Below are 25764 nucleotides of genomic sequence, written 5' to 3'. Positions count from 1 at the left end.
GACGGCGCCGTTGCCGTTCTCCCCGAAGAAATACACCACAAGTCCAGTGGTGGTGGCAACGCTAAAAATTTGGGGGCAGTGGAGACGACATAGGGGAAGGACAGGAGCCTCGGTGCAGTCCCCGATAAGAAATAATCATAAGCTTGTCCCGGGGAGCATAGATGGGGGATTTGGAGCATGGCAAAGAGCTGGGGTTGTGCAACTGAGAGATCTGTTCGTAAACGGGACGTTTGCGAGTCTGGGAGCGCTGACGGAGAAATATGGGTTGCCCCAAGGGAATGCATTTCGGATCATGCAACTGAGGGCTTTTGCGAGGCAACAGGTGAGGGAATTCCCGCAGCTCCCGACGCAGGAGATTCAAGATAGAGTGATCTCAGGGACATGGGTGGGGGCTGGTAGGGTGTCGGATATATACAGGGAAATGAGGGACGAGGGGGAGATCATGGTGGATGAGCTGAAGGGGAAATGGGAAGAAGAGCTGGGGGAAGAGATCGAAGAGGGGCTGTGGACTGATGCCCTACGCAGAGTAAACTCGTCGTCCTCGTGCGCCAGGCTAAGCCTGATACAATTCAAGGTTTTGCACAGGGCGCATATGACTGGAGCAAGGCTCAGTAAATTTTTCGGGGTAGAGGATAGGTGTGGGAGATGCTCGAGAAGCCCAGCAAACCACACCCACATGTTTTGGTCATGCCCGGCACTGCAGGGGTTCTGGGTGGGGGTGGCAAAGGTGCTTTCGAAGGTGGTGGGGGTCCGGGTCGAGCCAGGCTGGGGGTTGGCTATATTCGGGGTTGCAGAAGAGCCGGGAGTGCAGGAGGCGAAAGAGGCTGATGTCTTGGCCTTTGCGTCCCTAGTAGCCCGGCGAAGGATATTGCTTATGTGGAAGGAAGCCAAACCCCCGGGCGTGGAGACCTGGATAAATGACATGGCAGGGTTTATAAAACTAGAACGGATAAAGTTCGCACTAAGGGGTTCGGCTCAAGGGTTCACCAGGTGGTGGCAACCGTTCATTGACTACCTCGCAGAACGATAAAGGAAATGGGAAGGTAACAGCAGCAACCCAGGGGGGGATTGTTTGATTTTATTTCTGGAGAGTTAATATTTTTGTTATGGCAGTTGCCATTCAGTTTATATATTATTTATTTATTTGTTAAAACGGTCACTGTTATTTATATTGTTTTATTGTTGTAAAAGGAAAACCTTTGTATTTTTTCTGGCCGAAAAATTTGAATAAAATATATTTTTTTTTAAAAAGAGAAAACATAGTACTGCTTATATGGTTGGTGCGATGAAAATGTATGTTGTTGTATTTTTAATTATTATTAGCAGAATAAAGTATATGTAGTGATGAATATTAATGCTTTTGTGTATTTGTCACCAAGAATCTATGGCTTTATCTGTACACTTTAGTTGGTAGTGATGTACATATGCGACTAAATCAGGTAAAGAGTGGTACAATGTTCAGCATGATCCTGTAGATGGTGCTGTTTAAGCAAGGATCTGAAGGTAATGATTCACTGTGACTTCTTGATTCACTGTTGACTTTTTTTCTCTCCTCCTTTATGTATATTGTCTCATCATTGTGCCCATAGTTCAAAGGGACAGAATACATCCCATCAAACCCCATAACTATTGCTACAATCCCACATACTTAAAGGTAAAATATATTAACAGTCAGGGCTGCTGTTTGACCATGATTGCTGCCCCACCCCACCATCCGTTCTTTTAATACCCATTCTTTATTATATTTATATTTATTTGTATAATATATTTATTTTATTTCTTACTGCCTTGTACTTAAATATTTAGCTTCCCATTCATCTCATACAATGAGATGAATAGTGGTTAGCACTGCTGCCTCACAGCGGCAGGAACCCAGGTTCGATTCCGGCCTTGGATGACTGTCTGTGTGGAGTTTGCAAGTCCTCCCCATGTCTGTGTGGGTTTCCTCTGGATACTTTGGTTTCTGCCCACAGTCCAAAGATGTAAAAGGTAAAGGTAAAGGTGGTGTACCCCCGGATGACCGTAGGCTGCAGCCAGAGTTGACTGGTGGTGATTTAACCTGGGGATCACCACACCTCAGATGAGGGGCAAGGTTGAGAAGGCGGGGCTTCATGAATAACCTCAGCCAGTGTGAGAATTGAGCCCACGCTGCTGGCCTCACTCTGCATCATGAACCAGCTGTCTAGCCCACTGAGCTGAACAGGTCCCCCTAGTCCAAAGATGTACAGGTTAGGTGGATTGGCTATGCTAAAATTGCCCCTTAGTGTCCAGGGATGTTGGGTTACGGGGATTGGGGAGTGGGCCTGGGTGGAGTGCTCTTTCAGAGGGTCAGTGCAGACTCGATAGGCCGAATGGCCTCCTTCTGCACTGTAGGGATTCTATGGGATAACATACTTTATAAATCAAAGAACTCAAAAGGATGCAAAGAATTCATGATGAGTAATGTTTATTTGAAGAAAAAACACACTTTGGTGATGTTTTTGCAGTTTGACTGCAATGGAAAACACAAAGTAAATTCCACTGATTCAACAAAGAAAATTGATAAAAGTAACTGCCAATGAATGTTTTCACACAATCATACACAGCAAGTTAAAAATATATAAATCAAACTTAATTCAATTCACCGATTCTCACACCTCTTCACTGAAGCTCAGATTCAAGAAGGTGAGGTACAATCCTTTGAGCGAAACATCGAAACTGGTTCCCGTAATAAAACACAATATACAACAGCACACAGCACAGGCTGACATGAACTCTCCATTTCTCCAGTTTGTTAGTCTTTCAGTCTCCCTCTCCAGTTTGTGTTATTCTAGCTCTCTCTTTCTCCCCTAGTGGTGTGTTTTTCTCTCACTCTCCTCTGTAATTTGTGTTCCTTCTTCTTCCCCCCCCCCCCCCCCCCCCCCCCACTGTGTTTTTCTCCCCTTCCGTTTGTGATTCTGCTCCACCCATCTCTCTCTCTCTTTCACTCTCTTGCACTCTTTCTCACACTCTTCCTTTCCGGACCATGAAAGACCCTGGTAATTTTATTTGGCTATGCCCGGTCATCCTCATAATGAAGCAGTGAGTTGCAAATCAAGAGGGGTTAGGACAACCAACAGGGCTCAGATCACGTGGTTTAGATGTAAGCCATTAATGCGGGAGTATTGTGCATGCGTGAGCCAGATATTGCAGTGATGGTTTCTCCCAAATCACCAGCAGCATTGTTCATCATGGAGGCAGGAATTAGGAATCAGGAAATTTCCTGATATTGCGGACCTATCTATGACACAGTAGATCAGGCAGGCGGGATTTTCATCTCCGGGAGAGTGGGACGGTCTGGAGACGGATGACAGGCCCCAGATGGAAATGGAGGTGGGCCCGGTTAAAAGGCCCATCTCCATTCCCAGAGACATCAGCCTACTTCTTTAGATCAGTGTGAACCTCCATTCATCCTCCACCCCTTAACACCTTACCCCCTCCATCCCCTTCACCAACCCTTGCCCCATCCCCTGAACCCCTCACCCCTTCACAATCACCACCTTAACCTCGCCCCTTCACTCATTCCAGTCTCCCTAACTCCTAATTTCCCTCCCCCCCCCAACCCATTCACCCATTATCCACTTTATAAGTAGAACTCACAAGCTATATAATAACATTTGGAAGTCATTGAAAAGCTCCTAAAACTTCCAAAATAAACAAAAACTCTGAGACTTGAAAACCATTATCCTATTCAGAAGCTCATGACTCTGTCAAAATAAGCATACATGACTTCAGGAGGTAAATCATTATCCTTTTCAGGCTCATAAATCTGACAAACTAAACAAACTCACATTCCCCAAGACAGATTTGTAAACAAATTCTGCTGCACAAATTGCATCAGTTCTTTTGAAGGCAGCTAAAAGCTTATATCTGTCAAAGCTTTAAGCATCCTAAAGAGATGGTTAAGCTAGTCTGCAAACAATGAATAAAAGCTCATATGCCTGTCAAAGCTTTCAAACAGCCAAACAGAAGCCATTGTGAGAGTTTAAACATTGGGCTCTGGTTCTCATACTGGGCTAGCCTTTCAATATTGTACAGAATGGCACTTTGTCCAGTGGATAATCAATCTACTAGCACAGGGCTAAATCGCTGGCTTTGAAAGCAGACCAAGGCAGGCCAGCAGCACGGTTCGATTCCCGTACCAGCCTCCCCGAACAGGCGCCGGAATGTGGCGACCAGGGGCCTTTCACAGTAACTTCATTTGAAGCCTACTTGTGACAATAAGCGATTTTCATTTCATTTCATTTCATTTTCATTTTTCACTTTTACAATACTGGGGCAGGATTCTCCGACCCCCCCGCCGGGTCGGAGAATCGCCAGGGGCTCGCGTGAATCCCGCCACCGCCGGTTGCCGAATTCTCCGGCACCGGATATTCGGCGGGGGTGGGAATCGCGCCGGTTGGCGGGCCCCCCCTTCGGCGATTCTCCGGCCCGCGATGGGCCGAAGTCCCGCTTCTGGAATGCCTGTCCCGCCGGCGAGAATCAAACCACCTCTCTTACCAGCGGGACAAGGCGGCGCGGGCGGGCTCCGGGGTCCTGGGGGGGGGCGCGGAGTGATCTGGCCCCGGGGGGTGCCTCCACGGTGGCCTGGCCCGCGATCGGTGCCCACCGATCCGCGGGTGGGCCTGTGCCGTGGGGGCACTCTTTTCCTTCCGCCTTTGCCATGGTCTCCACTATGGCGGAGGCGGAAGAGACCCCCTCCACTGCGCATGCGCGGGGATGCCGTGAGCGGCCGCTGACACCCCCGCGCATGCGCCGCACGGCAAAGTCAGTTTCGCGCCAGCTGGCGGGGCACCAAAGGCCTTTCCCGCCAGCTGGCGGGGCGGAAATCAGTCTGGCGAGGCCTAGCCCCTCAAGGTTAGGGCTCGGCCCCTCAAGATGCGGAGGATTCCGCACCTTTGGGGCAGCGCGATGCCGGACTGATTCGCGCCGTTTTTGGCGCCAGTCGGCGAACATCGCGCCGATTGCGGAGAATCCCGTCCCGGTTCTTTCGCTTGACAGCATGCCAGATGTCAGAAGTAACAACCTGAAAACCATTTTATTTGATGGTCATTTATCCATTTCCAATCTGTCATGTGAGAGTACCTTTAAGAAATGGGGGCTTATAAAAAAGCTGTAGTGGATGTACCTTTAAGAAATGGGTGTTTATCAGTGATGTCAGAGTGTGGGTGGAGCTGGGCTGTCTGCTTTTACTTTCGCTTTGGGCTCGCAGCTGCAGGGTGTGTTTAGATTTGGAGAAGCTGCAGTCACAGCAAGATGTGTATGAATCTCTGCAAGCTAAACAATGTTCATTTGGTGATTTCAAAGTGGTAACTGTGCTCAGTAGTGAAGTTAAACCTGATGTCTTTCTGTAAAAGGGTTCTTTTTGGCTTATGGATGTTGCAAGGAAAGATTAAGAGTTACTTAGAGAGTACTGTATTCTTTGGGGGATTTATTGGTGTTAATAGTTGTTAAGATGTTTACTGTGGATTTATAAAGTGTTAACTGGTTTCATAAATAAACATTGTTTTAATTTAAAAGTACTGTAGATCTCTGTTGCATCACACCTGTAAAGTAGGTCCGTGTGCTCCCCATAACCACAATCTATTAGAAGTTGTGGGTCAAGTGAACCCCATGATACACTTTGGGGTTCTCTAAACCCTGGCCCATAACAAATCACAGCACATTCATCATCACTCCATTGAGACGGGGCCTCATAGAGCCTGTCAAGCTTAGCTCTACAGAATTCGTGGCGCCCTTTTAAAGGGACCTTTAATTTCAGTGAGGAAGTAGAGGCCACCCTTACCACCATTGCCGACATCAGGGGTTAGTGGGAACTCCCAACCAATGGGTCTCCCTGCACGTCCCCCCCCACACTGTCAAATTGGCACTGCCAACCTGATTCTGTCATCTTGGCAGTGCCAGGTTGGCACTGCCAGAGTGCCAGGGGGAAGAGCCAGGGCATTTCCCTACCATGTCCATAGCCACCCCTGGGCTACACTAGCCTTGGGCCACTGGCATGGTCATCCCGACTGCTGGAGAGCAGTAGTGATTCCCGCCGGCGGGGGGATCATATGATATCCCCGGTAGTTACGGCGTTATGCCATTTATTTAAATGAATTCAAATGGATAGTAGTCAGGTTCACTCCCTCACTGGGAGAATTCAGCAGAACTCTCAGAAATCAGTTTCACCCCTCCGTGAAATTACAGTGGGATATTCCATTGGTGCCCGCCATGGTGTATCGAGAATCCTGCTGGTGGCCAGCGTGAAACTGATTTACATCCTGCTGATAAAGGTTAAGGCCTGACCAGAATCTCCCCCCCCCCCCCCCCCCCCACGTCCAATTTTACACAATGTCAGTGGGAATACAAGCCAATTTAAAACACATCTGGAACAACATGGAGTGCAGGGCGGTAGGATTCAGCCAAAGAAGGCCTGGGGCTGCCTCCTGGGTTTGGGATGAAGGCCGACAGTGATCATGGACCCTGGAACACCACAGCAGTTGATGGGGGAAGCATCGATCAGGTGGATCTTCCAGCTTCATTGTCCTCAAAAGGGGTCCATCTTCGAGCCTCAGGAGGTCCATCTTCTCTCTTCAACAGTGGATTAATGTTCAATGTTTCAATGTTGGGCACCTTTTAAATATGGCACCCGGATATGATGGCGGGAAAACACGCCAACAAGCCCATCCCACCATGGAATATGGTGCTAAACCCCCGGATGCATAATTAATTACACCAGGGGCAAAAAGATACGCACTGGTTTACCCTCACCCTCGGCAGCGGAAAACACTCCCCATCTCTGCCCTGCCACTAAACCTAGTCCCAGATGCATCTCTATTATTGTGTTCATCCCATTATATGGGCAGCACAGTAGCATTGTGGATAGCACAATTGCTTCACAGTTCCAGCGTCCCAGGTTCGATTCCGGCTTGGGTCACTGTCTGTGCGGAGTCTGCACATCCTCCCCGTGTGTGCGTGGGTTTCCTCCGGGTGCTCTGGTTTCCTCCCACACTCCAAAGATGTGCAGGTTAGGTGGATTGGCCATGATAAATTGCCTTTGTGTCCAATATTGACCTTAGTGTTGGGTGGGGTTACTGAGTTATGGGGATAGGGTGGAGGTGTTGACCTTGGTAGGGTGCTCTTTCCAAGAGCCGGTGCAGACTCGATGGGCCGAATGGCCTCCTTCTGGACTGTAAATTCTATGATAATCTATGATAAAAAATATATATTTCCACACTTTGACGATCTCATTGAAACTTAAATATCATTTCACCTGTATTTCACAAAGTAATTGAACCTATAGCTTATTATGTAGCGGCAAGCTGTGATCCTCACCAATGGAACAACCACAGACCCAATACATGTGCAAACTTGGGTCAAACAGAGCTGCACCATCGCACCAACACTCTTCTCTATCTTCCTTGCAGCAACCTTCCATCCATCATCCTGAAGCTCCTCGCTGGAGTGCAGCTAACATACCGGACAAGGGGAAACTGTTCAACCTCCGATACCTCCAGGCCTGAACCAAGGCCACCTCAACCTCTTGTCATCAAGCTGCAGTATGCAGGCGACACCTGTGAGTGCGCACATTCAGAGGCCGAACTACAAATGACCACCGACACATTCACGAGGCATATGAGAGAATGGGCCTCAGACTAAACATCCGGAAAACAAAGGTTCTCTACCAGCCCGCTCCTCCCACACAACACTGCCCCCCAACCACCAAGATCCACAGTGAGTCCTTTGACAATGTGGATCATTTCCCGTATCTCGGGAGCCTCCTCTCGATGCGAGCAGATATTGACGATGAAATCCAACATTGACTCCAATACACCAGAGTAGTCTTCGGGTGCCTGAGGAGCAGAGTATTCAACGACTAAGACTTCAAGCCCAGCACCAAGCTCATGGGGCTGGATTCTCCGCAGCCACGCGCCCAAATCGCGTTCGGCACGGGGGCGGAGAATCCACTTTTATGACCGAATCGGGACCTGCACTGCTCCTGCGATATTCCAGTCTGCGGAGAATCGTTCACGGGCAATTTACACGGCGCGGCTGGGGAGCCATTGCCAGAGGCCCTCCTAGCGATACCCCGGTCTCGACCACCCTAATTCCCGATGGCGTGGTTCTAACCACGCCTGGCCTGTCGGGACTCTTTGCGCGGCAGCTGTGTACTCAGTCTGCAGCCGCCCTGGTGGGGTGTGGGGGGAATCAAGTACCGGGGGGGGGGGCCTTATGGGCGGGTGGGCGGGGCGGTGATCGGGCAGGTTTGATGGAGCGCTGCGGGGTAGATCGTTGGGACCTTCTTTGTTGGTCCAGGTGCGCTGGCTGAGTCCGCCATCGCGTTCGGCACAGGCGCTGGAGGCCGCCTCCATGTGCATGCGCGGACTCGGAACTGGCAGTGCGGTGGCCCGTTCGCGCAGCGAAAACTGTGAGAAGCACTCCAGGCCCTGCCAGCTCCCTGCAGGCAAGTGAATAGGTCTTCATTTTTTTAAGGAAAGTCTGGTGTGAAACGCCAACGTTTTTATGTCGGCCTGGGGACATAGCCCCATTTTTGGATAATCCAGCTCATGGTCTACAGAGCAGCCATGATCCCTGTCCTCCTCTACGCATCAAAAACATGGACGATGTACAGCAGGCACCTCAAATCCTTGGAGTAATATCACCATCACTGCCTTCGCAAAACCCTGCAAATCCACTGGCAGGATAGGCGTAACAACGTGAGTGTCCTCTCCCAGGCCAATATCCCCATTATCGAGGCACTGGTCACACTCGACCAGCTGTGATGGTTGGGCCACATTGCCTGGATGCTCGACAGAGACTCCCAAAGCAAGTGGTCTACTCAGAACTCCGCAATGGCAAGCGATCACTAAGGGGGCAGAGGAATCGCTACAAGGACAGTCTGAAACCTCCCTAAATAAAGGCAACATCCCCACTGACACTTAGGAATCGCTTGTCTTAGAACACACTAACTGGACAAAAACATCCGCAACGGTGCCAATCACCTCAAGTGTTGCAAGGTGGAGCATGCGGAAGCCAAGCGTAAACAGTGGATGGAGAGTGCAGAATCCAGAGTGTCCCATCCACCCACCTCATCCAGCACCACCTGCCAAACCTGTGGCAGAGTCTGTGGATCCAAGCTCTTAAAACAGTGGAAGCCTCGGAGAGCAATATAATATGCAACTACAACTTGTATTTACTACCAAAGAGAAAATGCTGGAAAATCTCAGCAGGTCTGGCAGCATCTGTAGGGAGAGAAAAGAGCTAATGTTTCGAGTCCAGGTGACCCTTTGTCAAAGCTTGTATTTACATGGCACCTTTAACAGAATAAAATGTCCCAAGACACCTTACAGAATTATTATCAAACAAAATATGGCACCAAGCCACATAAGGAGATATTGGGGCAGATGATAAAAAGGGGTAAATTTTAAAGAATGTGTTAAAGACAAAAGTCAGGGAAAGATAAAGAGAGGTTTAGGAGTTGCGGGGGAATGATCTAGAGTTTAGCGCCCAGGTAACTATAGGCATAGTCACCAATGGCGGAGCAATTAAAATTTGAGATGCCCGAGAGCCCAAAATTACAGGAGCACAGATATCTCGTAAGGTTAGGAGGCTGAGGGAGATTACAGAGATGGAGAGGCACCAGGCCAGGCCATGGAAGGATTTGAAAACAAGGATGAAATGTTTAAACTTGGAGTCTGTATAGATTAGCAAGCACAGAGGTGAAAGTTGAATCGGACTTACTGTAAATTAAGACATAGGCAGCAGAATTTTGGATGATTTGAGGTTTATGGAGAGTAGAGTAAGGGACTCGGATGTATTGGGCTCGGATTCGGCCAATGTTACGGAGGTGAAAATAGGCAGTCTCAGGGATATGTGTTGTTAACTCATCTTGGGTCCTATATGACCCATCATACACAGTAGAACAAAGGTTTAAATTCCAATTTGATATCCTACTTTTGAAAAGCAGGGTTTGTTTATTTTGTGAATTACAGAATATTGCTATGTAAAGAAGAAATAAGTAGCTTTAATCTAACTCGCCAATTTACAGATTGGGACATAAGTGTACAAACCATTAACTAATTTGTCTGAAGTTCCTCTCTCTGCCATTTTAGTAGGGAGGTCAACACATTCAAAATGTTCAAATATTATCCTATCTCTTTTCGAAGCTATCATGAATTTTATTTTAAACTTGTTTAAAATGTTCAAATATTTATCCACTTCTCTTTGACAGCTGTGCTGGATTGGATTTTACCACTGTTTCTGATTCAGCGTTCCACACCCTTTGATACTCGGCAAGATTTTGCAGGTCTGTTAGCTGCAGGTGCAAAACCCGCAATAGCCGCAAAAAATTGCACGAGACCAAAAACGGGCTCCACGTTGGCAAGATTTCAGAATGTGATGTTCCTGGGCCCTTCCCGATGACGCGATCAGGTTCACGCCCAGGAAAGGCGAGAACCTTATTTGAATGAATTTGAATCCATTTTGATATAATGAGCGAGTTTAAAGTCGAATCTTCAGACCTCATTGAATCTCCCACCCACCAGTGTGAAGTCACGCAGGCGTGAATTACTTCTGGTATGTTAAAATGGCAACCAGATGCCATGACATCCGAGAGGGAAGAAGGAGGCGATAGCCCTCTCCACCTTGTATCAGAGTGCACAAGGGGACAGTTCCCGATGGTCAGCTCCAGAGGGAGCTGTCGAGGGCGGCCAGGGGGGGCATTGTTGGCTGAGGATCATTGATGTTCTTGCAAAGCAAGGGACATGGTTTTAGTACATGGTCTAGTCAACGGTTTGGACTACAAAAAACTCAATTGAGATTGGTCATCTGGATGAAGGTGCAGTGGCTCCTCACTTTTCTGTCGCAGACCAACCTCGGTATCTGTGCAGGCCTGCTCCTGGCCCACTTCTGTGAGCTCCATGACCCTTTTCTAGAATGGAGTCAGGATCCTCAGCTCGGGCCGTCCACCTCCCGTTTTCTCTCTCGCTCTGCAGTTGTGGACTATCTTCTGCAGGGACACAAAAGGGGATAATGTGAGCTGGACACCTGGCAGTTCAGATGTCAATGACACCTGGCATGTGTGGACACTGCACACCGCACTTTAGCAGTGAGGAGTTCTGGAATGGGTGTTTCAGGATGGTACTGGGGGTCAGGTGCTGGGAACCTGCGAGGTAGCAGGTTATTTATTACAAATAAATACAGTGCGGGATTCGCGTCCGATTTTCATGCCGAACATTCTACCCTCTGTGTTTAACTTCTAGCCTTTCTGATTGTCTTTTCACTGATGATTGTCAACTTGTACCTTTCTAGTTACTGACTCACTGAACACAGCTGACAAAGCTTCTCTCCACTCACGTTATCTAAACTCTCTTTTTAACACTTCTCTTGGATATTCCCATAGCCTCTTTGTTCCAATAGCAATGAAAGCCACAACATATGCTTCTCTCAACTTTCCTCATATTTAAAACCTCTCATCCCTCATATTATCTTCAGGATTCACATTGTTATGATTGGAAATGGCATCAGAAAAATGGCCAAGTATAAACCCTCTATTGAAGAGGACTATACTCCACCTCAGTCAGAGGAATTAATCTATTTTTCCAGCGAGCACAGCTGCTGTGCATTCTGTGACAGTGGGGGAGAGAAAGGATTGGCATCGCGGTGCAGTGAGTTGAACCAGAGGTTTTGGCTTGAGCCCTGTGGAGTTGCAAGGCTGGTCAGGGTTGTTGATTTGGCCCGTACTTCCATTGGTATATGATCCTGACTTAACCCTTGCACTATTTGATGGCACTAAAGGTGCTGAGGTTTCTGAGTCTATATCTCTTGTCACTTGTGTTCTATTAAGACCAAGGTCTTATCACCAGAAATGCTTTAGTTGACTGTGTGTTATGTATCAGAAGGCGGAGAAGTGTCTTATGGGACAATCAGGTCACAGGGGATGATTTTCGGGTTGGCTAGAATCAGAACTGGGCTCTGGAGATAATTCCATTGGGCAGGTTTGATAAGAGAAATGTGCACCCTAACTGTTATAGTCCTCATCAAGGAGCTGACCCAGTCTGGCATTGCCTTTTCTGTTCCAAGCTCTGAATCTACATGAGGTTAGCACCCCTGAAAGTTCTCATTTGAACCTGTCAGAAGAGAAGCAAACCATCCCATAGAGTCCTTCAGGAAGGTTCAGGTCTCCCTTCAAGAATAGAGGGTTCGTGCAACATTGCAGTGTATGTAGGACCCTGCTTGCCTTCTGTGACAATCTGTGAGCAAGTTAGATATCTAAATAGAAAAATCAGATACTGGGATAATAAGGCAATGTGCACGTGTGGAGGTGAGAGGAATAAGTCAACGAATGAAGTCTACATCAAAGACATTGGTCACAATCAAAAGGACTATGAGCAGTAATGAACCCACTATTCCCTGATCCATTTGAACCACTGGAATCTAAAAGAAACTAATTGTTACAACTCTTAGAACATAGAACGATACAGCGCAGTACAGGCCCTTCGGCCCACGATGTTGCACCGACATGGGAAGTCAAAAAACAAAAGCCATCTAACCTACACTATGCCATTATCATCCATATGCTTATCCAAGCATTATCTTGAACGTACATTACTCCCGGAGTAGATTTAACTAACCTCAACATATCAGTGTACTCCTACAGCTCACACTTGTAACCAGGATATACAAGGGGTTTATAAAGTGTATGTCTGAATAATAATAATATTTATTAGTGTCACAAGTAGACTTACATCAACACTGCAATGAAGTTACTGTGAAAAGCCTCTACGACAGCTCTTTGAGATATTGTAAAGAAATATTCTTCAAATATTCTTTGTGCAATTATGAGGCCCCTCACAGCCCCAACATTTTAATATTTTCTCTATGCGAGGTATTTGAACACTTGAACAAATCCTCGTTTAATGTTGACCTCCTTGCTGCTGTTTCCAAAACAGAAGCAGTTCAATATGAACACGTTTGATTGTCATGAAAAGATTTTAGGCTCCTTGGTGGCCAATTACATTCCAGGTTCTGAGGAAACTTTGGAAATCAACAGAGAGTCTGTGTGAGTTACCCTCGCAAAATGTATTCTTGTTTTGGGTGTAAGTGTGTTTTCTATTGCCATTTAGACATGGTCATTATTCTGAGTAACAAATCATTTTCCTATCTTTATTCCAGTTTGGAAGGGAACATGATCACAGCAGCAGGAGCAGAAAAACTAGCAGCAAGTCTACACCAGTGCTCCTTCATTGAAGTAATTCGGTAAGTAATAGAGCAGCGGCTTGTGTTGCAAATTTACTCTTGCACTGATGGCTGACATAACTGTGAGTGCTTTGAGAATCTATACATTTCAATACAGGCACTGATAAATCATGATCCCAATGAAAGGTGTGAGATTGCGATACTAAAAATCTATCTTTCAACCAACATGACTAAAACAGGTAGCTGGTCATTTAGTTCACTGTTGGCTGTGGGAACTTGCTGTGTGTAAATTGGCTGAGCATTTCCTTGCAACTGGGACTAAACTTCAAAAGTACTTCAACAGCTGTAAAATGCTTTGGCATTTGCTGAACTTGTGAAGGTACTTTCTTTAAACAGGGAAGCGGGGAGAGATTATGATCCTGAATCAGGAATGGGGAGATTGTGATCCTGAATTGGGAATGGGAGGGATTATGATCCTGAGTTGGGAACTGGAGAGATTGTGATCATGAATCGGAAACGAGGGAGAGATTGCGATACTGAATCAGGAAGGGAGTAGAGGGGATATGATCCTGAATCTGGAATGGGGGAGATTGTGGTCCTGACTCTGGAATGGGGCGGTTTTCATCCTGAATCGGGAACTGGAGAGATTGTGATCCTGAATTGGGAATGGGAGAGATTGTAATCCTGTAATTGGAACTGGAGAGATTGTGATCTTGAATCAGAAATGGGGAGAGATTGTGATACTGAATCAGGAATGGGAGAGATTGTGATCCTGAACCTGGAAGGGAGGGAAGGGGGATTGTGATCCTGAATCTGGAACAGAAGAGATTGTGATCCTGAATCTGGAATGGGGGAGATTGTGGTCCTGACTCTGGAATGGGGAGGTTTTCATCCTGAATCTGTAACAGGAGAGATTGTGATCCTCAATCTGGAATGGGGAGATTGCGATCCAGAATCTGGAATGGGGAGACTGTGATCCTGAATTGGGAATGGAAGAGATTGTGATCCTGTAATTGGAACAGGCAAGATTGTGATCGTGAATTGGGAACATGAGAGATTATGATCCTGAATCGGGAACGGGAGAGATCTTGGGCGAAATTTTACGTTATCGGCGGAAAGTCCGCCGATCGGCGCAAAAAACGGCGCAAATCCCACTTGCGTCACGTCATAAAAATGGGCCGATAGTCTCCGGCCCGAAATGGGCTAGCAGCGACGTGACGGGATCCGCGCTTGCGCAATGGTTCACGCCGTGCAGCGTCATACGCGCTGCACGGCGTGACGGCTCATAAGGCCGCGCAGCTCCCCCCCACCCGACCGGAACACCCGACCGCAACACCCGACTGGATGGCTAGCCGTGGCTCAGCCCCGAGGTTCGAGTCACGCGATGTGGAGGCGCTCCTGGACGCGGTGGAGCAGAGGAGGGACGCCCTGTATCCCGGGCACGGCCGCAGAGTTGCCCCACGCCACAGCCGGCGTCTGTGGAGGGAAGTGGCAGAGGCCGTCACCGCTGTGGCCCTAACACCACGGACAGGCACCCAGTGCCACAAGAAGGTGAACGACCTCGTCAAAGCAGGCAGGGTGAGCCTCCCCATATCCCCCATATCCCCCCCTCCCCATATCCCCCCTCCCCCATATCCCCCATATCCCCCCTCCCCCATATCCCCCCTCCCCCATATCCCCCCTCCCCATACCCCCCTCCCCCATAGCCCCCCCCCATATCCCCCCTCCCCCATATCCCCCCTCCCCCATATCCCCCCTCCCCCATATCCCCCCTCCCCCATATCCCCCCTCCCCCATACCCCCCTCCCCATATCCCCCCCTCCCCCATATACCCCCCTCCCCCATATCCCCCCCTCCCCCATATCCCCCCTCCCCCATATCCCCCCTCCCCCATATCCCCCCTCCCCCATACCCCCCTCCCCCATATCCCCCCCTCCCCCATATCCCCCCCTCCCCATATCCCCCCTCCCCCATATCCCCCCTCCCCCATATCCCCCATATCCCCCCCTCCCCCATATCCCCCCCTCCCCCATATCCCCAAGTGAATCCAGCCCTAACCTTAACCTCTGCAATGCACGCGCAACCGATGGCGTGCATTCATATACCTGCCTAACACTGTTGCCTTTTACCCGTGCCACCACCACCCCCCCCACAGGAGAAGCGCGCACACAACAATAGGGAGCATGTGAGGACTGGAGGAGGGCCCGCTGATGAGAGGCCACTGACCGTACACGAGGAAAGGGCCCTGGAACTGGCTGGCGGACCTGAGGACCGGGAGGTTGCTGATGCAGAGGTCGGGGCCCCACGAGCAAGTGAGCCACCAACAGCCCGTCCCCATATCCCCCCTCCCCTATATCCCCCTCCCCCGTATCACCTGATCACTGCCTGATGTCTAACCATGCATGCTTCATTGTGTATCGCAGGACCAAACGTCCAGGCACCCATCCCCGCAGATGCACACCGCCCGCAGGATGCCCCTCGCACACCACGGGAGACGGAGAGACCCGCACCCTCCAGCATGCGACGCCCGCAGGATGCCCCTCGCACACCATGGGAGACGGAGAGACCCGGACCCTCCAGCATGCGACGCCCGCAGGATGCCCCTCGGAGACCACGGGAGACGGAGAGACCCGGACCTTCCAGCATGCGACGCCCGCAGGATGCCCCTCGCACACCACGGGAGACGGAGAGACCTGGAGCAACAGGGAGACGACACCCCCGTCACGTGCGGGAGCGACCACCCAGCGATGAGGGGGGCAGCCACAGGCCCCCGTCACATCCGAGCCAGGACACCACTACCCAGGACACCACTACCCAGGACACCCCTACCCGGGACACCACTACCCAGGACACCCCTACCCGGGACAGCACTACCCGGGACAGCACTACCCGGGACAGCACTACCCGGGACAGCACTACCCGGGACAGCACTACCCGGGACAGCACTACCCGGGACAGCACTACCCGGGACAGCACTACCCGGGACAGCACTACCCGGGACAGCACTACCCAGGACACCCCTACCCGGGAAGACGAAATACCGGACAGTGACTCAGAGTGGATGGGTGGAGACGAACCCCCACCCCAAAGTGCCATGGAGTCAGAGTGGGACGAAGAGCACGACACAACGCCACTGCTGTCACCAACACCCTCCACCATCGCAGAAACACTCACCACGGTTGGGCACTTTAGTGATGAGGCGTCTGGTACACTCACTGGTGCGCACAACACAGCCGTCCCGGTACAGCAGGTGGAGGTAGGAGCAGCAGAGGGACCGGGCGGTCGGAGGGCAGCCCAGGCCAAGCGAACATCTGCCGCCCAGATGGATCCCGGGTTCCTGCAGTTACCACACCCACACATAGATCCGATGCAACCACCGACACGGAGACGAGCGAATAGGGTGACGGGTGGCTTGCGGCGGCTGCGGTCGCAGGTGGAGGAGTCCACCCGCGTCCAGGAGCTGGGAGTGGTCCCGGTCATGCGTGCCACCCAGGCTGACACCGCACGGGTGGCGTCCGCGGTGGAGGCAATGGGTGTGACGGTGTCAGACATGGGGAACGGTTTGCGAGGCCTGGGGCCTTCCGTGCAGGCGGCGTCTGTGGCCCAGGAAATGGCTGCCCTCTCACAGGAGGCCATGAGCCAGTGCCAGCGCCAGATGGCAGAGGCGCTCAACGCCATAGCCCAGTCTCAGCAGGCCATGGCCCAGTCTCAGCAGGCCATAGCCCAGTCTCTGCAGGCCATGGCCCAGTCTCTGCAGGCCATGGCCCAGTCTCAGCAGGCCATCGCTGAGGGCATCGGCGCCAGTGGCCATGTGCGAGCCGGCGTCGCACTGTCACAGACAGGGTTCGACAACCCCCTGGGCTCCATGGCTGCAAACCTGCAGACCCCTGTCGATACCAGCACGGGCCTCCAGGACTGGCAGCGCGAGGGAGGAGGAGGTGGTGTGGTCCGTCCCGGCTCCCTCTGTAGGGGAGGTCCCGGTACACCGCGACACCTCGGACTCCCCCCCCTTCCATCCCAGGTGCATTGGGTGGGCAACGGGCAGGACAGGCTGGCAGCTCGCCATCCCAGTCGCCCGGGCCGCAGCCTGGCCCATCTAGGCCAGGACGCCCCAGGAAACGGCCGCCAAAGGGATCCAGTGTCAGAGGGCAGGAATCACAGGAGTCCACCTCCAGTTCTGCTGTACCGTCTGGGGAACCACGTAGACGTAGTCAAAGGGCCCGTAAGGCCAAACAATTAGACACTGAGTAAGTTGGCACGGGTGCAGGGCACAGATGAGTTTTAGGGGCTAGGGCACGTGCATGAACTCCTTTGGTTATTAAAGTCAATGTTACACCTACCGAAGCTGCCTTTGTGCTCTGTCCAAAGTGTGCGGGCGTGTCATGTACGTTGAGCGCAAGTGTGTGTGTGACGGGTGGTCTTACCTCAGCCCCAGGTGAGTCTGCCCCCTTCCCCCTGGGCCGCCATCAACATCCCCCGGGCAGAGGACGGGACCGTGCGCTGCAGTGTCACAGCCGCATGCAGGGATGGTCCGGGTGGATGGTGGTACTGTGGCCATGGGTCAGACATAGTCCAACGATGTAGAGCCAGGAGCTCATCGGAGGCGGGTTGTCATCATCCTCCATGGCCTGCGATAGACACGCGATCACCCGCAACTGGGTGAGCCCGGCCCGTTGTGCCGCCGGTGGATCGGCAATTGGGGGGGGGGGTGGTGTGCATGCGGGTGGGATGTGTGGGGTTGGGGAGGGGGGTGAGGGTGCTGGGTGGGTGGATGGCTGGGGGGTGTGGGTGGTCGGCTGTTGTCATGGTGTGCGGTCTGTGGCCATACTACCCGATTCCCACGCCCATCTAGTCAGTGAAGCGGGCGTCTATCAGTCTGTCCCGTGCCCGCTGGGCCAGCCGGTAACGGTGGACAGCCACCCGCCTGTGTCTACCCCGTCTGCCCTGACCATTGCCCCCATCCCCCTCATCTGGGGAGGACTGGGCCTCTTCCTGCTGCTCCTCCACTCCGCCCTCCTCTGCCTGCGGCACATCGCCCCTCTGCTGGGCTATGTTGTGCAGGACGCAGCACACCACAATGATGCGGCCGACCCTATCTGACCGATACTGGAGGGCGCCCCCAGAGAGGTCCAGGCACCTGAAACGCATCTTCAGCACGCCAAAGCACCTCTCGATCACTCCCCTTGTCGCTACATGGGCATCATTGTAGCGGTTCTCCGCCTCATTGCGTGGCCTCCGTATAGGCGTCATCAGCCACGATCGCAATGGGTAGCCCCTGTCGCCCAGCAACCAGCCCCTCAGACGGGGATGGCGTCCCTCGTACATGCCGGGGATGGATGACCGCGACAACACGAATGAGTCGTGTACACTGCCTGGGTGACGGGCGCAGACGTGCAGGATCATCATGCGGTGGTCGCAGACCACCTGTACGTTCATTGAATAGGTCCCCTTCCTATTAGTGAACACGGCCCTGTTATCTGCAGGTGGCCGCACGGCGACGTGCATCCCATCGATCGCGCCCTGGACCATGGGGAACCCGGCAACGGCAGAGAAGCCCACGGCCAGGGCATCTTGGCTGGCCCGGTCCACGGGGAAGCGGATGTAGCGGTGCGCCATGGCATAAAGGGCATCTGTCACTGCCCGGATGCACCGATGCACCGATGTCTGCGATATGCCGGACAGGTCCCCACTCGGTGCCTGGAATGACCCCGTTGCATAAAAGTTCAGGGCCACCGTAACCTTGACGGACACGGGGAGAGGGTGTCCCCCGCCAGTGCCACGCGGTGGCAGGTGTGCCAGCAGGTGGCAGATGTGTGCCACGGTTTCCCGGCTCATCCGGAGTCTCCTCCTGCATTCCCAGTCCGTGAGGTCCTGGTATGACTGCCGGGGCCGGTACACACGGGGCGCCCTCGGGTGCCTCCGTTGCCGTGGGGCCGCGACGTCCTCCTCCCCCTCCTCGTCCTGTCGGTCAGGTGTCCCTCCAGCCTGGGCGGCTGCCGCCTTCCCCTCTGCGGCAGCCTGCGCCGCCTCTCTGGCACGCTCCTCCTCCTCCTCCTCCTCATCCAGAGCAACATAGACATGAGCGGCTGCCACCACGGCGGCCAACATCGCTGGATGGTCTGAAAACATGACGGCCTGGTGGGGGGGAGGGGAACGACGACATGTCATCATTGCCCATATCCCCTCCTCCCCCCAGCCAGGTGGCATGGACCGCATGGGTCCAACTGTTGGAGGCTGGCACCTGGCCAGGTGGACCAACTCATTTGCCCTCCCATCACCCACCCCAGCACGGACCCCCTCCCAAACCCCCAACCTCCACCCCAGCACGGACCCCCCCCCCCCAACCTCCACCCCAGCACGGACCCCCCCCCAACCTCCACCCCGGCACGGACCCCCTCCCCAACCTCCACCCCAGCACGGACCCCCCCCAACCTCCACCCCAGCACGGACCCCCCCCCCAACCTCCACCCCGGCACGGACCCCCTCCCCAACCTCCACCCCAGCACGGACCCCCCCCCCAACCTCCACCCCAGCACGGACCCCCCCCCCCCCCAACCTCCACCCCGGCACGGACCCCCCCAACCTCCACCCCAGCACGGACCCCCCCCCCAAACTCCACCCCGGCACGGACCCCCTCCCCAACCACCACCCCAGCACGGACCCCCCCCAACCTCCACCCCAGCATGGACCCCCCCTCCCAACCTCCACCCCAGCACGGACCCCCCCCAACCTCCACCCCAGCACGGACCCCCCCCCCAACCTCCACCCCGGCACGGACCCCCTCCCCAACCTCCACCCCAGCACGGACCCCCCCAACCCCCAACCTCCACCCCAGCACGGACCCCCCCCCCCCCCAACCTCCACCCCGGCACGGACCCCCTCCCCAACCTCCACCCCAGCACGGACCCCCCCCAACCTCCACCCCAGCACGGACCCCCCCCCCCAACCTCCACCCCGGCACGGACCCCCCCCCCAACCTCCACCCCAGCACGGACCCCACCCCCCAAACTCCACCCCGGCACGGACCCCCTCCCCAACCTCCACCCCAGCACGGACCCCCCCAACCCCCAACCTCCACTCCAGCACGGACCCCCCCTCCCAACCTCCACCCCAGCACGGACCCCCCCTCCCAACCTCCACCCCAGCACGGACCCCCCCCCCAACCTCCACCCCAGCACGGACCCCCCCCCAACCTCCACCCCGGCACGGACCCCCTCCCCAACCTCCACCCCAGCACGGACCCCCCCAACCCCCAACCTCCACCCCAGCACGGACCCCCCCCCCCTCCCAACCTTCACCCCAGCACGGACGCCCCCCCAACCTCCACCCCAGCACGAACCCCCCCCCCAACCTCCACCCCGGCACGGACCCCCCCCCCAACCTCCACCCCAGCACGGACCCCCCCCCCCAACCCCCAATCTCCACCCCAGCACGGACCCCCCCCAACCCCCAACCTCCACCCCGGCACGGACCCCCTCCCGGCACTCCCCCGGAGCCCAGCCTACTCTAACCACCCCCCCCCCCCCGCCGCACACACACACAAGCCGAGACACACCTCTCCTCACGCAATCAGTCTGCGGCCACGCCATTTCCTGCCCAGAGCCAACCCCCCAGGCCGTCACTCACCTCCTCGCTGGTCGGCGTGAGCCTGGAGCACCGGGTCACGCCGATGAAAAGGAGGTTTGATTGACGTCGACGTGAACGGTCATCACGTCGACGGGACTTCGGCCCATCCAGAAGGGAGAATATCGGCAGGCCGAAAATCGGCTGCCTTGCGCAGACCCGTGACATTCTCCGTGGCAGCAGCGCCATTAACGCCCCGCCGACTTTTCTCCCTTCGGAGACTTCGGCGGGGGCGGGATTCACGGCGGCCAACGGCCATTCTCCGACCCGGCGGGGGGTCGGAGAATGACGCCCCTGAATCCTGAATCAGGAATGGGAGAAATTTTGATCCTGAATCGGGACGGGGGAAGATCTTAATCCTGAATCGGGAAGGCGTGTGTGGGAGATTACGATCCTGAATTAGGAGGGGGAAGTATTGTGATCCTGAATCGAGAATGGGAGAATTTGTGATCCTGAATCGAGAAGGGTGGTGATTATAATCCTGAATCGGGAACAGGAGAGATTGCGATTCTGAATCGGAAACAGGAGAGATTGTGATCCAGAATCTGGAATGGGGAGGTTTTCATCCTGAATCAGGAACGGGAGAGATTATGATCCTGAATTGGGAATGGGAGAGATTGTATATCTGTATTTGGGGGGTGGGGGGGAGGGGGGAGATTGTGTTCCTGACTCTTGAATGGGGAGATTGTGATCCTGAATTGGGAATGGAAGCGATTGTGATCCTGTATTGGGAACAGGGAAGATTGTGATCCTGAATTGGAAACGGGGTGATCGTAATCCTGATTCGGGAATGATGCGGGGTTGGGAGAATGTGATGCTAAATCAGGAGGGGGAGTGATTGTGATCCTGAATCGGGAATGGGAGAGATTGTGATTATTACCATAAAGGTAATAATCTCTGGATGACTACCTGAGCCACGAGCTATTTGGCACAGGGTCAATAAGATTAAAGAGGTAAATGCGCGGCTCAAAGATTAGTGTGGGAGGAATGGGTTTGAATTCATGGGCCATTGGCACCAGTACTGGGGAAGAGGGGACCTGCTCCGATGGGACGATCTTCATCTGACTCATACTGGGACCAGAGCCCTGGTGAATTGCATAACTAGGGCTGTGGACAGGGCTTTCACCTAAACAGTTGGGGGGGGGGGGGGTTCAGTTGTATGGAGAATTAGAAAATCCAAGTTAAATGAAAAGATAGAAGTGCAGGTTAATGACGAGGACTTTAAATTAGTTAAAGGAGTCAGGAGAGGTGAGTAAAGTTTCCAGACATGTAATAGAACAGAGAGTGTAGAAGGCGGCAGGAATCTAACTTCAAGCAGAGCAAAAAAGGGGACAAAAAGGAGACGCTGAACGAAGAACCGAAGCGCAAGTGGGAGGAGGAGCTGGGAGGTGAGTTAGAGGATGGTCTATGGGCAGACGCGTTGAGTAGAGTCAACCTGTCTGCAACATGTGCCAGGCTCAGCCTGATACAATTTAAGGTTGTTCACCGCGCTCACATGCCAGTGGCCCGGATGAGCAGATTTTTTGGGATGGAAGACAGGTGCACAAAATGTGTGGGAGGACCGGTGAACCATGTCCACATGTTTTGGGCATGTCCGAAGCTTAGGGGATTTTGGCAGGGGTTTGCAGATGTCATGTCCACGGTGTTAAAAACAAGGGTGGCGCTGAGTCCAGAGGTGGCGATTTTCGGGGTGTCGGAAGATCCGGGAATCCAGGAGGAGAAAGAGGCCGATGTTCTGGCCTTTGCTTCCCTGGTAGCCCGGAGACGGATATTATTAGCTATGAGGGACTCAAAGCCCCCGAAGTCGGAGTCCTGGCTATCGGACATGGCTAGCTTTCTCTGTTTGGAGAAAATCAAGTTCGCCTTGAGAAGGTCACTGTTAGGGTTCACCCGGAGGTGGCAACCGTTCGTCGACTTCTTCGCGGAAAATTAATCATCAGCAGAAGTGGAGGGGGGGGGGGTTAGTTTAGCTTCGAGTAGGGGGTTAATAAAGGTGGGACCTGTAAGGGAGGGAGACGGTTTTGCACTATGTTTATAGTTTCATGTACATTATTTATTTTGTTGTTGTTATAATACCAAAATATACCTCAATAAAATGTTTATTAAAAAAACCCAGAGATAGATAGGTTCTTGATTAATATGGGGTTCACGGGTTATGGGGAGAAGTCAGGAGAATGGGGATGAGAAACATATCAGCCACAATTGAATGGTGGAGCAGACTTGATGAGCCCAAGGCCTAATTTTGCTCCTATGTCTTATGGTTTTATGGTCTTCTGGTGATTCTGAATCAGGAACTGGAGAGATTGTGATCCTGAATTGGGAATGGGGTTAATGTGATCCGGAATCTAGAACGGGAAAGAGTGTGATTGTGAATTAGGAATAGGAGAGATTATGATCCTGAATCGGGAACGGGAGAGATTGTGATCGGGAAACGGGGGACTGCGATCCTGAATCGGGAAACGGGGAGATTACGATCCTGAATTGGGAAATGGGAGATTGTGATCCTGAATCAGGAAGGAAAGAGATTGTGACCCTGAATCGGGAGCAGAGGAGATTGTGATCCTGAATTGGGAAATCGGGGGGAGTTGTGATCCTGGATTGGGAAGGGGGAGATTGTAATCTGTCATAGAATCCCTACAGTGCAGAAGGAGGCCATTTGGCCCATCAAGTCTGCACCGAACCCTCGAAAGATCACCCTACCAAGGCCCAATCCCCGCTCTAGCCCTGTATTCCCACCCAACCTTTGGACACTAAGGGGTAATTTAGCATGGCCAATCCATCCACCTAACCTGCACATCTTTGGACTGTGGGAGGAAATCAGAGCACCCGGAGGAAACCTATGCAGACATGGGGAAAACATGCAAACTCCACACAGACAGCCACCCGAGGTCGGAATCGAACCCCGGTCCTTGGTGCTGTGAGGCAGCAATGCTAACCACTTTGCCACTCTTGACTGTGTGGAGATTTAATGAGCAATCGTGAAGGCAGTTTCTCCAAACTTCCCAGGGTTTCCTTCCTTCTTTCTCTCCAACTAAGTTAAACCCGGTACCGGTGAAGGGCCCGTTCTGGTTTCTGGTTCTCTTCCGGTTGACTAATTAACTCAAATTAGATATTGAGAAGACTGAGGCCACTGTTTCAGTCCCTACTCCAGTCTCCATTCCCAAGATACAGACTCCATCCCTCTCCCTGGTAACAGTCCCATTGCACCCTCAGTGTCACATTTGATCCCAAGATGCGTTTCTGACCTCATCTCTGTGCCATTTGGATTTGGATTTGATTTATTGTCACGTGTACCAAGGTGAAAAGTATTGTTTTGCATATGGTCCAGGCAGATTGTTCCATACATGAAAAAGCAGGACATACAATAGATACACAATGGGAAATATAAGGACACAGACATTGGGTGAAGCATACAGCGTGAAGTACTACTCAGCAGAGAAAATATGTGGGGAGATCAGTTCAGTCCATAAGAGGGTCAGTAACATGTGAGACTCGCTCCATGTAATGGTCTTTGAGAATGAGAATGAACATAAAGATTATTCTGCATTCATTCCCATTCCAATACCTCACACAGAGGGCGGGATTCTCCCAACGGGAGTCTAAGTGCCGACGCCGGAGTAAAAACCAGAGTGTTTTACTCCGGTGTCGGCGCCCGTTCCCAGACCCCATTCTGGGGCCTCCATGGGGCTGGCGGGTGTGGGGCGATTTGCGGGGGCAGGGTTTCGGCGCGGCGTCAGAGACCCAGTGCCACGTAAAAGACGCGGTGCCTTGGGTCCCGCGCATGCGCAGTGGCCGTGTCCCCCCCCCCCCCCCCCCCAGGCCGCCCTGCACAAAAATGGCGCAGGGATATAACATTGCCGGCGGAGGAAAGGAGGCCCGCCGACAGAGAGGCCGGCCCGCCGATCGGCGGGCCCCGATCGCGGGCCAGACACCATCGGAGGCCCCCCCCCGGTGAGGGAGCCCGCCCCCACAGGCCGCCCCCCCCCCCCTCCCGGGCGTTTCCGCAGAGTTCCCGCCGGCAGCGACCAGGGGTGAACGGCGCCGGCAGGACTCTGTCGTGTCGGAGCGGCCGCTCGGCCCATCCGGGCCGGAGAATCGTGCGTCAGCATCGGGACGTCGTGGCACGGTTGCTCCGATTGCCCGGCCTGGCGCAGGGCTCGGAGAATCGCCCCCTGAGTCTCAGTATTCTGGATTATGGCTGGAATTTCACTTTTTCCTGAACTATAACATAACCCCAGTTTCTGTTATTATTTCTCACTAATGGCAGCCGGGATTTATTGAAATTATTTGCCATATTTGTCCCCTCCCCTGAACGTGCAGCCTCGTACATGAGGCATTCATGTGTACCTTACCTCAAATGACCACTGTTTTGTGTGAGTTGAGACAATGCACATTGCCGAGTTGTTTAACCATGAGGGAATCCCGGCTGCTCCGGACCCTCCCCTTACCCGACAGTCACACGTGCCAGCAGACCAGCCGGTGACCATCAAGTGAAAGCATAATGGCCGACTTCCCTTCTTCCTGCCTCCTCTCCCTCCTCTCCTTTGAGGCAAGACTTTGATGCTTGTCTTCAAATCCTCTATGAATGCTCCAGGTAAGTTGAACCAGTTTAGCACAGGTTAGAAATCGGAAACATGAGACTGTTCTGTTCAGGCCCAACAAGAAAAAAAAGACTTGTATTTACATAGCAACTGTCACAACCTCGGGGCACGCTAATCACTTAACAGCCAATGAGATGGTTTTGAAATGCTGCAAAAGAAGTTGCCAATGTGCACACAGCAAGATCCACCAGCCCTTGTTCTGATCAGATGATCTGTTCTTAGATGTTAATGAAGGGTTACATGTTGTCCAGGGCACAGGGGAGATGTAAGACTGCAATGGGATCTTTTACATCCAGCAGAGCTGGATGGGGAAGGTGATAGACGAGTCCTCAATTTAATGTCT

The 25764-nt window shown here is 52.8% G+C and overlaps 1 protein-coding gene across 2 annotated transcripts in view; it reads left to right on the top strand.

Annotated features, from left to right (window-relative positions):
* nlrc5 (NLR family, CARD domain containing 5) overlaps positions 1-25764 on the top strand; it is a 318509-nt gene that overhangs the window by 283613 nt on the left and 9132 nt on the right. For both annotated transcript variants that reach the window (XM_072518410.1, XM_072518409.1), the window contains exon 52: positions 13174-13257. In XM_072518410.1, coding sequence (XP_072374511.1) covers positions 13174-13257 — 84 coding nt within the window. The remainder of the gene's footprint in view (positions 1-13173; positions 13258-25764) is intronic.

The sequence above is a fragment of the Scyliorhinus torazame genome, chromosome 10, assembly GCF_047496885.1.
Source record: "Scyliorhinus torazame isolate Kashiwa2021f chromosome 10, sScyTor2.1, whole genome shotgun sequence".
NCBI lineage: Eukaryota > Metazoa > Chordata > Chondrichthyes > Carcharhiniformes > Scyliorhinidae > Scyliorhinus > Scyliorhinus torazame.
This window is presented reverse-complemented; position numbering and strand designations above follow the sequence as displayed.